This window comes from Capricornis sumatraensis, chromosome 6 (assembly GCF_032405125.1).
Source record: "Capricornis sumatraensis isolate serow.1 chromosome 6, serow.2, whole genome shotgun sequence".
Classification (NCBI taxonomy): domain Eukaryota; kingdom Metazoa; phylum Chordata; class Mammalia; order Artiodactyla; family Bovidae; genus Capricornis; species Capricornis sumatraensis.
This window is the reverse complement of record NC_091074.1, coordinates 25,500,360-25,518,200: the sequence shown is the minus strand read 5'-3', so window position 1 is coordinate 25,518,200 and position 17,841 is coordinate 25,500,360. Positions and strand designations below refer to the sequence as shown.

At 36.8% G+C, this 17,841-nt stretch overlaps 1 protein-coding gene across 3 annotated transcripts in view; it reads right to left on the bottom strand.

The window, feature by feature from the left end:
• Positions 1 to 5,626: 5,626 nt before the first annotated feature.
• Positions 5,627 to 17,841, bottom strand: part of PLAA (phospholipase A2 activating protein) — a 37,612-nt gene continuing 25,397 nt past the window's right edge. The window contains exons 10-14 of one of the 3 annotated variants that reach the window (XM_068974016.1): positions 16,484 to 16,555; positions 13,269 to 13,337; positions 10,390 to 10,494; positions 7,937 to 8,101; positions 5,627 to 6,330 (exon numbers count right to left, since the gene is read on the bottom strand). In XM_068974016.1, coding sequence (XP_068830117.1) covers positions 5,765 to 6,330; positions 7,937 to 8,101; positions 10,390 to 10,494; positions 13,269 to 13,337; positions 16,484 to 16,555 — 977 coding nt within the window. In that variant the 3' untranslated portion in view covers positions 5,627 to 5,764. The remainder of the gene's footprint in view (positions 6,331 to 7,936; positions 8,102 to 10,389; positions 10,495 to 13,268; positions 13,338 to 16,483; positions 16,556 to 17,841) is intronic. The other 2 variants (XM_068974017.1, XM_068974018.1) reach the window with 2 other exon arrangements.

Sequence of the window (17,841 nt, the reverse complement as noted above, 5' to 3'; positions counted from 1 at the left end):
ACTAGCAGTACGTTCCCCATGGGAATAATGATAATCTTAGGAACTAGCATAAGGTAATTGCTTAATGAATGCTGTTCAGTTTACTTAAATTTGTCTGTTCTTTCCAACGCTGCTCAACTGGTTGGTTTTAAATTCAGTTGCAAACCAATGAGTAAACATTGCTATATCACATGCCTTAAATGTAGAATGATATTATCTCTATCAGAGCATATCTAATGAAAATATCATTGCCATCCAACTATTACTGATTATAATGTGTCCAGGAAACCCAAGGGCAAATTTTAAGTCCCAGGACTTCATCTTAGGCCTAGGATCAATATCAGCCTGCCAACTTTACAGAAGGATGCTGTAAACTTTCTCCTCTAAAACTTCCATTACCTGCTTTATTCTGAAGGATAGTTTCCTCAGTGACAGGCACGAGAGTGCTTTACTTATTGCCCTCAAAGTCAAGATTATATCTTTCTTAGTATCCGTGGAAAGCAAGCATCCTAAACTTAAACATTAAAAAAATAAAATCTGAAAACTGTTTTGTTTTTCCAAGGGGAAAAATAAAATATTTAAGAACAGGAAAACTTAAAAAAAAAAGAATATTCCCCCATTTTTGTTGAGATGGTAACTAGAATGGTAATTGTACCATTTTTATTCTCCTAACCTGCCTTAGTTAAGGGAAGCAAACATCATTAAGGAAACTCAGTTATGAGGCTATCAAGTTAAAAAAAGAAAACTCACACAAACAAAAAGCAAGTACTCATCACCTCTCAATATTCTTGCCACAAAAGTGAAATTTCAATCTAACCAAGCCTTTGGATTTAGCTTTCCATCTATAGGAAACAGGTGTAGCAAGCAAATTCGAAGAGGGCCACCAGAGATTACTTTCCCTGGTATTCATAGCTTTGTGTAATCCACTCTTCTTTGAGTAACTTACTTCCAACTAATAGAGTATCTTGATGTTGAGGGGATGTTATGTCTGTGCTTAAATTATAAAGATCCTTGTTGGTCCTGCCAGCACTCTCTCTCTCAACAACCAGTTGAGCAGCATTGCAAAGAACAAACATGAATGACTGGGCATGTCAGGGAGGTCCACAAGGCAAAAAATTGATGGCAGCCTCTGGCCAACAGCCAGCTAGGAATTGAGGTCCTTAATTAAAAAGAAATGAACACTGTGCAAGCGAGCTTAAAACATACATCTTTCCTCGGTCCAGCCTTCAGATGAGACCCCAGCCATGGTGGGCTCCTTGACCAAAGCCTCATGTGAAATAAAGCAGCAGAGGAACTAGCTAAGATGTGGCAGGATTCTTCACTCAGAAAATTTGAGATAACAAATGTGTGTTATTTTAAGCCACTCAGTACTGGAGTAATTTATTAATAAGCAATAGAGGGTTATAAGATTTTTTTTTTTTTAAACAAACTGGGACCTCCCTGGTGGTCCAGTGGCTAAGCTTCTGAGTTCCCAGTGCAGGGGCTGCGGGTAGGATCTCACAAGCCACAGCTAAGACTCAGTGCAGTCAAATAAATATATTCTTTTTAAATAACATTTTTTACAAATATAAAACAGGAGTACGTCACACATTCTGGATTGGCCAACACACTTTAAAGTCAATTATATAAAAAAGGAGAGGAAGGGGAAAAAAAAGGAGGGCTTCCCAGGTGGTCCAGCGGTTAAGAATTTGCCTTGCAAAACAAGGGACACTGACTAAATCCCTGGTCCTGGAAGATCCCACGTGCTGTGCCGTGAGGTAACTAAGCCCATGAGCCGCAATTAATGAGCCCATGTGCTGCAACTACTGAAGTCCACACATGAAGGAGCCCGTGCTCTGCAACGAGAAGGCCTCACACTGCAACTGGAAAGGAGCCCGGCTCACCTGTGTCAGCAACAAAGACCTACCACAGACAATAAATAAATCTTTAAAAAAATGAGAGATATGCTGTTGTAGACTGAGACCAAAGAGCTATATAACCAAATAACTAAATACAATACATAAACCTTGATTATTTCTTAATAGATTAGAGCCTTTAGAACAAAAATTTTAAAAACATCCTTAGGACAATGAGGAAATTTGAATATGGACCAGATAGTAGATATTATGAGATTATTAACTTTAAATATGTAGTATTAATAACAATATTCTTTGCAATGTTTTTATTCTTAGAAGATGCATAATGAAGTATTCAGTTGATAAGTGTTCTTTGTAACTTATTTTTTTAAATAATTTCAGAAGAAAGTATTATCAAGAGAAAAAGCAAATATGGAAAACGTTAACTGCAGAAATCAGCCGGCAAGTCCATGAGTGTTCACTCTACTTCAACTTTTCATTAAAAAATTGAAACATATGGAAAAAATGTGAAAGTGTTCAAATTGTACTTATAATGACAACTACTCTATGTGTTATAGACTGAATGTGCCCCCTCAAGATATTTGAAACAATCCCCTATGTGATGGTATTTGGAGGTGGCACTTTTGGGTGGCCGTTTGATCTGGAAAGTGGAGGCTGCATGAATGCGGGGTCTCAGAGAGCTCCCTCCTCCTCCAGCCACGCAAGGACAAAGGAAGAAGACAGCATCTAAGAGCCAGGAAGATGGCTTGCCAAACTCCAAGTATGCCAGCACCTTTATCTTGGGCCATCCAGTCTCCAGAACTGAGAGAAGTCACCAAGTCTATGGTATCTTTGTTGTAGCAGTCCAGACAGATACTGTGTGTAGTTTTCTATAGAAGAATGCAGTAGAAATTAGAATTAAATTATTTTAAAAATGATTGAACAGTATTTCCTACTCTCAGGTGCAGGTGGATAATTTCTATCTTAAAACCTCTAAGAAGAAAGATTATGTCACAGTCCTCTATACAGTTTATCATTTTTTCACAAGATAACCATAATACAGTGATAACTGTTAAGGAAGCTACAATCGTCTTTTCTTCAGAATTATCTTTGTGAAGAATGTTTTTAGCTATGCCTCTTTAATCATTTAAGACTATAAGATACATACAATTTCTTTGTATTGTTTATAAATTCACCTAGTCACGAAGTCATAATAACATACCTATTTATTTTTATTTTTTTGGCTGCACCATGTAGCATTCAGAATCCCCTAGATCAAACCCAGTCCCCCTGCAGTGGAAGCACGGAGTCCTAACCACTAGACCAAATGTTAGGGAATTTCCTAACATGTTCTTTTAAAACAGGTAATGTGAGAATATCCTACATGCTACAACTAAGATCTAGGGCAGCTAAATAAATAAATGAAATTAAAAAAAAAAATCTAATGCTAGAGGGACGGTAAGAGTTATGAACTAGAGGCAAAGAAAACTTAGATCTTTTGCAGGCAACTATTTCTAATGCAATATGAAGGACATTAATCACAAGACTTTTATCACTGGAAGTGATATGACAACATTTATTGAGTTTAAAAAATGTGCACTGACTTGACCCACCCACCACTGTATCCAAGTATGCAATGTATCCTAAGGAATTTGTATGAACTTTGTATTGTCATAGCATTGCTTAATAGTTGGAAATTGGAAACAATGTCAGATAACAGGAAATGGGCACATGGATATAAAATAATATTTATTAAGATGGAAATATGTGTACTAAATGTCAAGTTAAAAAATCAGGTTATTGAACAATGTGTATCATACAATCCTTTTTAAAAAAATAAAACATGTTTACATACCAACTGATATGGCACAAGATGTTAAGTAAGAATGGTTTTCTCTGGGTAGTGGAATTATAGGCAATTTTTATTTAATGTGTGTTGGTCTTATTCAATGAATGTGTATTTTTCTGTTTAGAAGAAAATAAGGGAATCATGGGAAAAAGTAATTTAGTAATCTATTCTTAACCAAGACTCTACATCCTACAATTATACAAAGGTGCCTAGTATTTCAAAATATTGCAGATAAACTGGCAATGGCACCTCACTCCAGTACTCTTGCCTGGAAAATCCCATGGACGGAGGAGCCTGGTGGGCTGCAGTCCATGGGGTCGCTAGAGTCAGACACGACTGAGCGACTTCACTTTCACTTTTCACTTTCATGCATTGGAGAAGGAAATGGCAACCCACTCGTGTTCTTGCCTGGAGAATCCCAGGGACAGGGGAGCCTGGTGGGCTGCTGTCTATGGGGTCGCACAGTCAGACACGACTTAGCAGCAGCAGCAGCAGTACTTAAAATTGCATGCTAAACAAGGTATGTTAAAGCACTGTATTGTAAATGAACCAGGCTGACCCAGGTTATACTCTTAATGTAGTCATTTAACCTGGACTTAACCCCTTAAATCACAATTAAGCAAAAAGCAAAGCATGGGTTACTAACGGAACCAGCAAACAATATTTAAACTCCGGGTACACACCAGAAAATGGCAATTTAATACTTAGCAAAATATATGTCCCCTCAATTTACATTTTACCCATTCTGCTTTGATATTTCAGAAGTTTTTCCTTGAATTAATCTAGATAATCAAAATGGTTTCCTTCCTTATTTGAGGAAAAATTATTTTCTTCTTTTAGACTACAATTTGGCATTAAGCCAGGAAATTCATGGTCTATTTACCATAAATGTTGACAATAACGCTCATTATTTTAGATTAGGAATACTCAAACTTGTCTCAAGAAATTGAGGTCCTCTTAAACAATAAATTAGTAATTAATGGATTGGTTCCTCCTTGGTGTTAGTTGCAAGGATGTTCATAGACAAACGTGATATGCTCCCCTCCCCCACTCATTCTCTAGGAAGTATAGAATGGTATGTACTTTTCCTTTTTTCCATTATGATTCATCCCACCATCTTTACTTCTGAAAACAGAGATAACATCATTCTACACTTAAGGAGATTTGGGGATTAAATATCAAAAGTGTTCAACACAGTACTGGGACCATGTTTACAGGCTCAAAAATACTAATTTCCCATGACAATCTCTGGACTTGCAAATAACAGTTTGATGTACTCTTGTTGCACAACTGCCTGATAATATTTAACACATTCCAAACCCCCTCTGATATATAGAAATAACCAAAAATAAACAATCAGATTACTTTTGAAACTGGAATACTGAAGTTATCCCAAATAGTGAAGGGGAAAAGAAACTGGATCATGAACTTGTAGTCAATTTGGGGCTTCATCTGACTGAACTGATACCTAACAAATTTGCTTTCAAATACCTAACAAATTAGTAACTTGCTCTCACTTCATCTAAAAATAAGCCATTAAACAAACTTTCTATTTACAAAGGACTTAAATGAAGAAATTATTTTACATCTTCTCAATATATGGAATAATTTGCAACAAACTTAATTTTAATTCTAAAGCATTTGTCCTAAAACAAGACTTTGAAATCATTCAGTGCTGTTGAATCAAGCCATGAAAATGAGTAGAGTGGAAATTAAATAAAAGACAACCACCAACAAATAACAATCTGGGGTATACAAGTGTAATAGCAAAAGCAGATTACATAAATAAAAGCCCTTTTCTTCTAGGTGGCTAATGTAAGGGAATTCTGCCACTGTAGTTGTGTTGGTGGTGGTCATAGCCCATTCTTAATTTATGTCTAAAGCTCTTAAAAACCTGCCCACATTACACAGGAAAATTTCACAGTTCATCAGTGCAAAAATTTTATTTCTCCTTTGTTTCCCCTCTCCCCACTAACCCACTTTACAGGATCTGAAATTTTACTTAATCCATAGCATTTGTTTCATCATCTGTAATCAGCCATGTGAAATGTGAAAGAAAAAAACACTTGTCAATTTAAAATCTCAGTCCCCTAACCCATTGTTACAGTAAATTTAGGATAAGTCTACAGCATTCACTTACTTTAGCTGGCTCTGATACTGAGGCATACTTTTTTATTTGAGAATCAACACCTAAAGACTTGGCTAATTGTACAGCGTTGGAATCATCACTGATAAGTGTCCCAAGAGCCACAAGAAGTCTAAAAGTGGCTTCAAGGTCTTGTACAACTTCTAAGACTGTGCTAATTATTGACAAGCACTGAGCTTTCCCTTCAATGTTATGGTCTTTATGAAAACACACAGAATAGTTCAGGGTCAATGTAGCCAGAGCAATGTGAATGTTCTTATTGCTCCCTGATTTCAGTTCTATTGCATGGGACAATAGTGATTCCCTCTGGGACATCATGAGCTTTTGTCCTGCCTGGCCAACAAAACAATTGCAAAAAGTCCTCAGAGCAAGCAGCTGGTTTGCTGGCTTTCCTCTGGGGTTCAGAAGACTGACGAGATGGCTGCTGAATCGAGCCCCTTCTTTTTCATTGCAGAAGTTCTCATTCACACTGGGATGTTTAATTGACAACCGAAGAATGTCAAGGGCAGGAAAAACAATATCTGTGAAAAAAAAAAAACTTATTGTTAAAAAATTAAACATGTTAAAAATCATATGCCTGCTTTACAAACTGCATATATTTCTAAATTTTGTGTTAACTGATTTTTCATAAGAGGATGTAATTATTGCTGTAAGATCACATGTGTTTTAAAATCTGGTAACTCTCCTGGATTATTAAGATAGCTTGGCATACAGTGAGTATTCAATAAATCCTTGTGGAAAAAAATAGGATTGGGAACTCACTTTAAAAAAAAATCCTAAAACAAGACCAAAGAATTGAGGAGGGAAAGTTCTTTATAAACAAATTCTAATTGACAAATGCTAATAGGATGCTTATATATGTTGGTGGAGAGATATACAGTTACGGAACTGGATAGACACCAAGTGAATGAATGCTCTTTTCATACTGTTGAAAGCATACTGAGCGTTGAAGAATTGATGCTTTAAAACTATGGTGTTGGAGAAGACTTTTGAGAGTCCTTTGGACCGTAAGGAGATCAAATCAGTCAATTCTAAAGGAAAGTGAAAGTCACTCAGTTGTGTCTGACTCTTTGCGACCTCATGGACTATACAGTCCATGGAATTCTCCAGGCCAGAATACTGGAGTATTCTCTTCATTCCCTTCTCCAGGGGATCTTCCCAACTCATGGATCGAACCCAGGTCTCCCACATTGCAGGCAGATTCTTTTAACAGCTGAGCCACCATTGGAAGGTGTTGATGCTGAAGTTGAAGCTCCAAAACTTTGGCCACCTGATGTGAAGAGCTGACTCATTGGAGAAGACCCTGATGCTGGGAAACACTGAAGGCAGGAGGAGAAAGGGACGACAGAGGATGAGATGGCCGAACGGCACCACTGACTCAAAGGACATGAGTTTGAGCGAACTCTGGGAGATGGTGAAGGAGAGGGAAACCTAGCATGCTGCAGTCAATGGGGTTGCAGAGTCGGACACAACTGAGCAACCGATGCTCCAAATAATCTTACTATCACTGAAAGTGAGGACAGCAGAAATTATGGGCCCTGTGATATAAAGGTAGTATGCAACATCATTTATAAAGGACATTTACCTGAAAAAAACTACTGAACCAGAATCTAACTATGTCTAACATGAAAAACAAGAGGCAGACGGACACACTGAGTGATCAGTCCAATTCAAAACATGGGCCATTCTGCAAGAAAAATGACTTTCTTCCTCCAATAAATTAATCATATCAAAAAACAACAGGAAAGAGGGTGCTTTTGGAATAAAAAAGAATTAAGTAAATCAAATAAGAGAAAACATACTTGGAGCAAATGTTTCTAGCCTATGGTTAAATAGGTCACAAAGAGTTTCATGGATGACCTGCAGGGGATTCACAAATGCTCTGGAAGAGTGTACAAAATGGTCCATGTATGGGGATCATCACACTACCTTCAGATTCTCATATGGTATATGACCAGAGAAGATTATGGACTAGAGTGGTTCAGTGAATCCTGTGAAGTGTTTCTCAATGCAAATTTCAACTACCACCTTAACTTTTATTTAATCTAAAAACACCAGTAGTATGGATAGGAATAATAAGATACACTCTCTGCTTCCTGGTTACATTTTTAAAAGTAATTTTTGTACCTTCAGGCCAGTTAACAGCTTTCCATAAAATCTGAAGTTGCTGGGCTGTGGGTTTTTCTGAAGAATTATTACATATTAGAGACAGTATCTTTTCAAGAAGTACCAAGTCATCCTCAGTTAACTTCTTCTCTTCAGATGTAGTTCCATTAAGTTCCTTTAGTTTACCTAGAACCAAATCCAAACCATCAGTATTCTCTAACTGTAATTAGCCACACATAATACATAAATGCCAATGTTTTCAATAAGAATATGAGGAGAGTATGAGGAGATAAGATTTTTCACAGCAATTATCTAAGCTTTTTGTTTTGAGTAAGTTTTTAAGTATACTGTATTTGTTATCATTTTAAATGCTTTTCAAAGCAGTATTAGATAGCACATATAAGTCAATCCCCTACTTTCTCACTGAGAAAATTTATAACTTTAAGCCAACTCACATCAACTTCTATGACTGCCAATGATATAGTCAAAAAGCTGCATGCATGCATGTCAGTCGCTTCAGTTGTGTCTGACTCTTTGCGACACTATAGATAGTAGCCTGCCAGACTCCTCTGTCCATGGGATTCTCCAGGCAAGAATACTGGAGTGGGTTGCCATGCCCTCCTCCAGGAGATGTTCCCAACCCAGGAACTGAACCTGTGTCTCCTGCATCTCCTGCATTGGCAGGCGAGTTCTTTACCACTGGGAAGCCCTGTCAAAAAGCTAAATGTGTAATGATATTTAATTCACTGACTTAGTTCCATCTGTGCATTTGACATCAAATTATATAAGCATGTTTAATGGAAATATTGCCTTTCCCACCATATTCACATTTCATGTTTCATGAAACAATGTCTTTCAAATTCTTCACATGCAACTTCAATATCAGCATTCTTGTCATCATTAATGTTACTTTGAGTCATCTAACATTATTTCGTCAAAAATCTTTATCTCAAAGAATAAAGAAGTTAAAATTTCAAAATTTTTACCATTTGTAACTGGAAACTTGGATCTGTTTCATTATTCTTTGGCATTAAAAGCTGTTTAACAGAGTATTAAAACAAATCTTATTTAGGGAATGCAAAAAGTAAGAGATCTTTTAGATCTCTGCAAGAGTTTAGAAAAGACAAGTTGCCTAAAAGTGTGTATATACTTCCTTATTGTTAAAAAAAAAAGCAATTAAGACCTATGATTTTTATAACGATGTTATGAAAAATAATGACAAAAAATAAAACAAAGCAAAACAAACCCCCCCCCAAAACAGTAACACCACTGTCATATATTCAGATATGTATGTTATCTCAATAGATGTTCATAATCTTTGTGGCAAACAGAGTTAGTGACACTCTTAGTCAAAAGCAAAGAAAAAGAAAAACCTAGTAATTTTGTTTGGAGGAAAATAAATTAACAGAGCAAAGCCAACTGAGCAGTTTCAGATTTACAGACAAGATCTTTGCTTTTTAAATGCTTTGCTGATTCGTTTTCATTATTTTTTTTCTGAAAACAGAATTTAGGGGATAGGACTGATATTTTTCCCCTTTAATATTTTTTCTCAGTAAAGTCATTAAAAAGTATTTACTTAGATTTGTGTAAGGTTTCTTATAAAGTATTAATATCCATTATCAGGTTGTATATTTTCAGTTGACTCAGTTGTATAATACCAAAATACAAATCTCTATCATGTAAGCAACCTGGTTCCCAGCATATGCTTAGGAGAGAAACAGCCTTGAGAGAGCATCTCAGAATCTGTGGATATGTGGGAAAAGTAGTTAATTAAAATACACTTTCCTAAATGTATGAAAGTGAAAGTCACTCAGTCGTGTCTGACTCTTTGCAACCCCATGGACTATACAGTCCATGGAATTCTCCAGGTCAGAATACTGGAATGGGTAGCCTTTCCCTTCTCCAGGGGATTTTCCCAACCCAGGGATCGAATCCAGGTCTCCCACATTGTGGGAGAACTCTTTACCAGCTGAACCACCAGGGAAGCCCAAGATTATTGGAATGGGTAGCCTATCCCTTCCCCAAAGGATCTTTCCAACCCAGGAATTGAACCGGGATCTCCTGCATTGCAGGCAGATTCTTTTGCCAACTGAGCTATCAGGGTATATTAACGCATATATATGGAATCTAAAAAGATGGTACTAATGAACCTACTTGTGGGGCAGCAGTGGAGACACAGCGGGAGAAGAAGAGGGTAGGATGAACAGAGAGAGGAGTATTGAAACATACACATTACGATACGGAAAATAGATGGCTGGTGGGAATTTGCTGTATGATGCAGTGAGCTCAAACCTGGTGCTCTGTGACAACCTAGAGGGGTGAGGTGGGGAGAGAGGTGGGAAGGAGGTTCAAGAGGGAGAGGTCATATGTATGCCTATGGCTGATTCATGCGGATGTATGGCAGAAACCAACACAACATTGTAAAGCAGTTATCTTCCACCTAAAAAATAAATAAATTAAAAAAATAAACTTACCTAATATTTGTGTAGGGTTTGCTTGGTCAAAAGTGACAGCTTCTTTTTTAGGAAAATAAATATTCACTGTCTTAGATGCAGCTGATTGGTAGGCACTGTTTCCTGCTTACGGAATAGAAGGTGAAAATCATTCAGAGTGGCCAAAAGCAAGATTTTTCTGACTTTTGTCATCAAAATTAGAGATATATATCTATTTAGTGCATGCAATAAAATAACCAACTTCAGAAAAAAAAACAGAAAGAAAACAAATCTATAAGATTTTATATATTACATATATTTGTTCATATAATAAAGTTTAGTTTTGGGAAAGGGAGCTTAAATGCAAAACAAAGCCTTTCCATTTTATATTTTCTATTTCTCTCATATTTTTAAGATTCAATCTAAATTAAAAATTTTTAAAGATCAAAGAATACAGAATAATTATGAAACTGTCCAGTTCCTCCTTCTCTAGGCATACTGATCTCTCTCTTCTCATTCCAAATGATGTAGTAGGCACTGTCATTTTCTCTAATCATTTTCATAAATCCCTCCCAAGTTGTAAGTTCCTGAAGGGAATATGTATTTACTTCTTAAATCTCCATTATAGTAACACTAACTCTGTAACTGATGATGAACAAAACATAGCCACCAGATGAAAACTCAGTAGGTAAAGTTAAATGAAGCTAATTCAACTAAAATATAATTTAAATCTAATTTATGTCTTACTTTCATTTCAAATCATAATTTATACAATGTTTTTGTTCTGATGTAAAATTAAGGTATTGTGCAAAAATGTGAATAAAACATTTTGATCTTCTGAGTATATTAGAATTAAGTAGAAAGGGGGAAGGTAGATAAATGAAGAATGAGTTAAGTGCACAAAATTAATTCTAATTGCTTCCAAAGATAAAATATTTACTGACATGATCAAAGACACTGCCTGTACTCCTGATTGTTAAGAGTCTAGATGTGGTAAGGAAATTGGAAATCAAATATCATCCAAACAATTAAGTACAATGAAAAGTCTCTGGAGGAAAAGTACAGGATGCATTGAGAACTTATGACAGAGCAGAGAATCTAGCAAGAGGCATATATGCGTGCCCAGGAAGTTTCACTAAGGTCATTTAGGAAATACTATTTAGGAAATACTATGTAGCAAAATTAAATAAAAAAGAAAAAGGAGAGGAAATGCCAAACAACAATTAGTGGTCTAAACAGCAATGCAAAAGGTGCAAATATTCCAAAGGAGAACAACATGTACCAAACTCTTGAGGTAGAAACAGCATGCCATGCTCAAGACAGTGAAGCAGGTCAGCATGGCAGAAAAGAGGCAAAGGAATACAACTCAAGGCAAGAGAAGACAGTCAGTGGGGAGCTACTACAGCGCTTGAATCATGGGAGGGGCATAAACAGAGGACCACCGTGAGACCAATTCAGAGGCCAGGGTTTCAGTAGTCTAGGTAAGAGATGAGAATGGCTTAGATAAAGGTTCAGCATATAAAAACTGTTAGAAGACTTTAATTTCTGAAAAATGGGAGGAAATATTGTAACCTTTAAGACTCTTTTATAGTGTAACAGGTACAACTAACATTACTAAGCATTTATTCCATAGAAAATTATTTTTATATATATTTTATAATTTTAAACTCTTCACTCTAGAGAGTAGATATAATTTTGCAAATGAGAAAAAGACAGGCACAGAAACAAAATGATGTGCTCAAGATAAAACGCATAAAAAGTAGTGGAACTGAGACTTCAGTCAAAGCATTCTCACTCCAGAGTCCTTAATCTTAATTAATCACTAAGTCAAACTTCAATACTGCCAGCCAATGTTACTTCTGCAATGAAAAAATAGCTTACAAAATCATATTCCAACTTAGTTCTCAAGTAGAGTGGTGGGTTTATGAATTTTTTTATTATGCTTAATAACATATCACATATATTCTCTATATTTCTCATATAAAATAATAAACAGGTAGAGAATGATACAGAATGGATAAACAACAAGGTCCTACTGAATGACTAGCACAGGGAACCATATTCAATACAAAAGAATTATATTCAATAATTCCACTAGGGTGATAAACCATAATGGAAAAGAATATGAAAAAGAACATAAATTGATATATAACTGGATCACTTTGCTATACAGCAGAAGTTATATAACACTGTATATCAACTATACTTCAATAAAATAAATTTTAAAAAATAATAAATAGGGAAATATATATGCCAAGAGATCTCTCAAACTTTCAAGAGGTGAACCACAAACTCAGTTCTGGATTTTACTGGCAGCCAATACAGAGGGAAAAAGCATGCCTGCATATATTCAACAATGATGAACAAGTAAGATGTGTTGGGGTCTATGCTAAATACTAAGAATAAAAAAAAACTGCTCCAGGGAAAGCCAAATATTCCAGGCCTAAATGGTAAATGCAAATTATTTTCTGAGTCCTCTCAATGTGTAATACAGTAAATAACATTCTAAACACATTATGTAAGAATGAAGGGGAAGAGATGGGAACAAACTAAGACTTTGATAAGGATAGTGAGGAAACTAGCCTTAACACAGAACAGCACTTTTCCATCCTGGTTGCATATGAGAAAATTATAAAACTACCCTTGCTAAGACCTCAACCCAGGGCAAGGTTAGATCAAGTGAGCATCACTGAGGATGAGGCTGAGGGACTTTTTCTAAGCTACCCAGATGATTCCAGCATGCAGTAATGACACAGTTCTAAGAACACTCAAAAAGTCAGGTCAGAAGTTTGGTCTTGATTCACTGTATAAAATGTTTTCCAGCAAGAAAAAGATGCCAATTTTCTTGAACTTTTATTACATAAAAGTTCTAATGAATTTTAAAAATCTAAAAACAAGAAAAGGAAGTGAAAAGTGTGTACCTGTAAATGGATCAACTCCAGCCATGGTAGTTCCCATACTTGCAGAGCCTGGTACATACCGACCACCACCTAAAGTGCAATAATACTCATAGTAAGCACAGGGTAATGGCAAATTACACTAAAGTTCAAACTGCTCCTTCTTTACACAGAATGACTTATTCTCATTATTTGTTACACTTTCAGAATGACATCTTAATAAACGGGCTTAATAAATGGGTAGTAAATTTAACACAGCAAAATGCTTAGAATAGTGTCAGGCATGTAGCTAGATTCCAATAAAATTAGCCAGGGAAGTTGTCCTCAAGTAATTACATGCCTTATATACTATAATTATAGAAGTTTAATGAATTAGAAAGGCTATTAGACTGGAGAGAAAGTGACAAGTTTCCATTATGAAATGTGGACACTATTCTATTGAAATATAGACACAGGATTAGCTGGCATATAAGACAAATGGAAAAGAAACTAGGTAAGAGTCAGAGATACTATGATAATAGCCCAGTCTCACAGAGGAGAATACTTGTAGCTGCTTTTACTGACAATAGAAAGAAAGAAACAGGAAAAACAAGAATAGAGAATCAGCGGAATTTGGAGATGTTCAGAGTCCTGGATTAGCTTTTGTGGGAAGAAGAAAGATGAGCTATTTATTATTCTAGCCCCTCTGATTTTAACATTCAGGAGTTGGTATAACCAGTGCAACAGATACAGAAAAAGCAAACAAAACTACAAAGGTGAATAGGATTCATTAAAATAATGAAGAACACAGAGTAAGTGGATTTGCTGAGTTTTCACGATATGCTGGCTAGCAAGCTAAGTATCTCATATGCAGGAATTCATTTAAATATTAATTAGGTATCACTGTTATTCATAAAAATTTAGAAAAGGAAGGCTGAATAATTTGCCCAAGCCATTACGAGGCAGAATGTAGTCCTACAGTGTGCCAAATGTGGTTTTCAGACCAATTTGAATGCAACTCACTGGATCAGTATGCAGATTCCCAGGGCCTGCCCATAAATGCTTAGTGGTACTCCAAATTAGCTTCATTTTAGAAACCAATAGGGAGGGAGCTTTTAAAACTACCTAAAGAGCAAACCACATCCAAGACCACTTAATCAGGGTCTTCCCTGGTGGTCCTGCAAAGGAGGGGATATCGATTTGATCCCTGGTCCAGGAAGATGCCATGGAGCAACTAAGCCCATGTGCCACAACTACGGGGTCTGTCTTCTAGAGCCTGGGAGCTGCTGCAACCACGAGCCCATGTGCCACACTCACTGGACTGCACACCCCAGAGCCCAGCGTGATCTGCCACAGAAGCCACTGCGAGGAGAGGCCTGCGCACAGCAGCTGGAGAGGAGCCCCCAGAGCCCTGCCATTAGAAAAAGCTGATGGACCGTAATGAAGACCCAGCACAGTCGAAAACAAACAAAAGACCCCTTAATCAGAATTCCTGGCTAAGGGGTCAGACTGTAAGTATTTTTAACCTCCTCACTAATGTAGTGTATCAGAATTTTTGTGGGTGGAACCTTGCAATAACTAACTTAAACAAGCATCCTATAAATAAGGGGGGAAAAAAAGAATTAAGATTGACCTTAAGTTGTAAGTAAGATGCAGAAATCTCCTGGCCCCAGGGCTATTGGTAAAACTGGAGGGACAACATCAACAATAATAAGAGCTAACATATATTGAGGGCTTAAATATTATTAATATATTCCAGGCATTTTGCTAAACACTTTGTATGAACTACAGGATTTTTTATAACATCTCAATATGGAAATGTTGTTATCTATCTTTTGATAACTGCGGTTCAGTTAACCTATTACTTCAGAATTTTCCTGGACTTTTAGTATGCTATCTTGCATATCTCCATAATCAGTGAATCTTCTGAGTTATTGATATTGTGCAACAGTGAGACATGCTCCGGTTACGATGGCCCCAGTTGGTCTCTTGACTTTGTTGGTACTGTTTGAAGCTTGGTATAATAGTCTTTCTGTTCCAAAAAGAGGTGCTAATGAGATTCAGGAACTCTGTTGTTCTAAGTTTCAGGGCATCACTGTGCCCGAGTATGCCGACAGAGAAAGTGATCATCTGATCTACTCTTCAGATCTTTACTACCTTTTCAGGGTCACCAAAGACTTCCTTAATAGCCATCATGCTATCACAACATTTAGCTTGATAGTTGGTTTCTGCAGTACACTGGTACACTGTACAGGGTAGAGCTATTTGCATCTGGGCAACCAATGCATTCTCTGGAGAGGGGAAGCCTACTGAGAGCAGTTCACAGCTTCAGGATATGACCCAAGGTTGCGTGTTGGTCCCTTCTATGGTTTAGATAGGACCATACTGTATCACTTTTAGAGCTCACAGTACTAAGTCTGCAGGACCAATAGATACCATAAATGCTATGAATCTCTTCCCAAATTTGGTAATTGTCCAGGAACTCTGGCTGAAGATCCAACAATAGCATCATAAAATACATCAAATGCTATTCTGAAAACAGAGATTTCTTCAGTTGCATTAAAGTCCAATTTTTTTCCAGTAGTGTTGATGCTGAGGCATGCATACCTTTGGTAAATAAAGTCACTTTGAAGAGCTACACCAACACTTCCAGGGCTTCATGAAGACCATTAATAACTTAGATTAGGAAGACTAATCCTGGGTAGCAGGGTGGACTGTCTCCTTCCATGCTAAAGGCAAAATGTGCCTGGCCAAACTTCTTGACTGCACTGCTCCATCCAACATCCAGGACTCACATGGCTCCTTCTCTGCTCATGATCAGTAGCATCTCGCCAGTGACAGCACTCATGCTGTGTCTTGGGTGGTGGATTCCCCTATTATCTAATTTCACAGATAAAAAAAATAGGCTCAGATAGGTTAAGTAACTTGCCAACTTCTCATAAGTGGTAGAGCCAGATTTTGAACCAAGGTCTGTCTGACTCTAAAATCTAGGCTTTCAATGACACTGCTCTCCTTTTAGGAAGGACCACTGGAGTAAATGATGAGTTTTAATAATATGTTTTTAAAAGTCAGGAGGGAAAGCTAGAAAAGTACTCAAGGAAAAAGAAAAAAAGAAAGTTAAAAAGGAGATTCATAAAAATTGGAAATATCGATAAGGGAATTACCAGTTATTGGATAATATCTTCAAAATGTTAAGCTACAGAATGCAAAATATTACACATTTTAGGAAGAAAGACATATTGCTCAAAACCGCTTCCCACCTGTAAAAGGATCCGCTGCAGGAAGGGTGTTAGAAGATCCTGATGAAGAGCCTGGAACGTACCGACCACCACCTGTGCATGTAAACAAAGGAAAATCTGAAGCACGTCAAAATTCTGACTTTCATAAATAGCACACTGCTTACATCAGAAGACTCTGAGTGTGGAGAAAAAAGAGCAAGGCAACAAAAGACAGAATAAGAGGAGTTATCATCAGAAGTCTTACAATTGGTTAGTAAAAAACTGAAATTTCAGCAATTCTCTAAGTTTTGTTTTTGTTAACTTTAATAATTTTTATTATATCTTAGTTTCTGCACTTAAATAGTAAAATGACTAGGAATTCAAATATAAAAAGATAAATTGCAGTTGGTCTCTGACCTAAATAATATACCATACAATCGGTTTCTATTCCTATACAAATTCACTAGAATTCCTGCTGTTGTTGCTATCAAAACCACAGGCAGCAAATGTTAATCTTTTAGAGACCCTCCAGGTTCATTAATTCATGTGTCAAATAGTACATTCAGTGTGGACATCCAGCAGGGAACAAGATTGCTTGTATCCACTGAAGCTTACAACCTACTGGAGAAGAAAATTACAAAGGGGATGAGTGCTACAAAGGAAACAGATTTCCCATTTATTTCTTTACAAATGTGTGGTGTGTGTGAGTAGGTTTTGTTAGTATCTCTAAGGAAATAATTGGAGGCATCTACCAAAGATATATCTGAAGATGCTGGTAAGAGTTTCAGAAGAGCAAAAAAGGGGAGACTGTTAAAGATTTCCAGATATAGACAGCTGCTTTAACATCTGTCCTCTATCTATCCCACAAGACAGCTTATACAATACAGTACTCTTTTGTACTGTAGGCTGATATTCCAACCAGAAATATACAGATATAAGCTTTGTTTTCCCTTTTTCTGTCAAGTCCATCTGGGAGGGTTCCATTATTTATAGTTCTGTAGCGATTCAGTCTGACACCTCTGTTTAAATCAACATGCAGCTGAGATTAGCTCTATGATGTGAATAAACAATAGAATTTTGAACTAGAAGGAGAGAAGATGATTTAGGAGCATGAAGCGTCTGTGAGGGAAGAAGGAAAAAAAAAGATCTGAGACAAGAACAGAACGTGCAACCCTTGCAAAAAGGAAGAGCATCAGCACATGAAAGATGGGGTCAGAAATGACAGGAACCCATTTAATAATAAAGCGTCAATTTCAAAATTTTATTTAGGGCTGGCCCTATATTTAAGACAGGAGGGAGAATTGTATTCCCTCCCATACCACAGCCTCGGTTTCTGGGGCCTAGAACTCAGGCTAACACTTCTAGAATTAAACTCTGCTCGAGGACTCAAGACTAATACT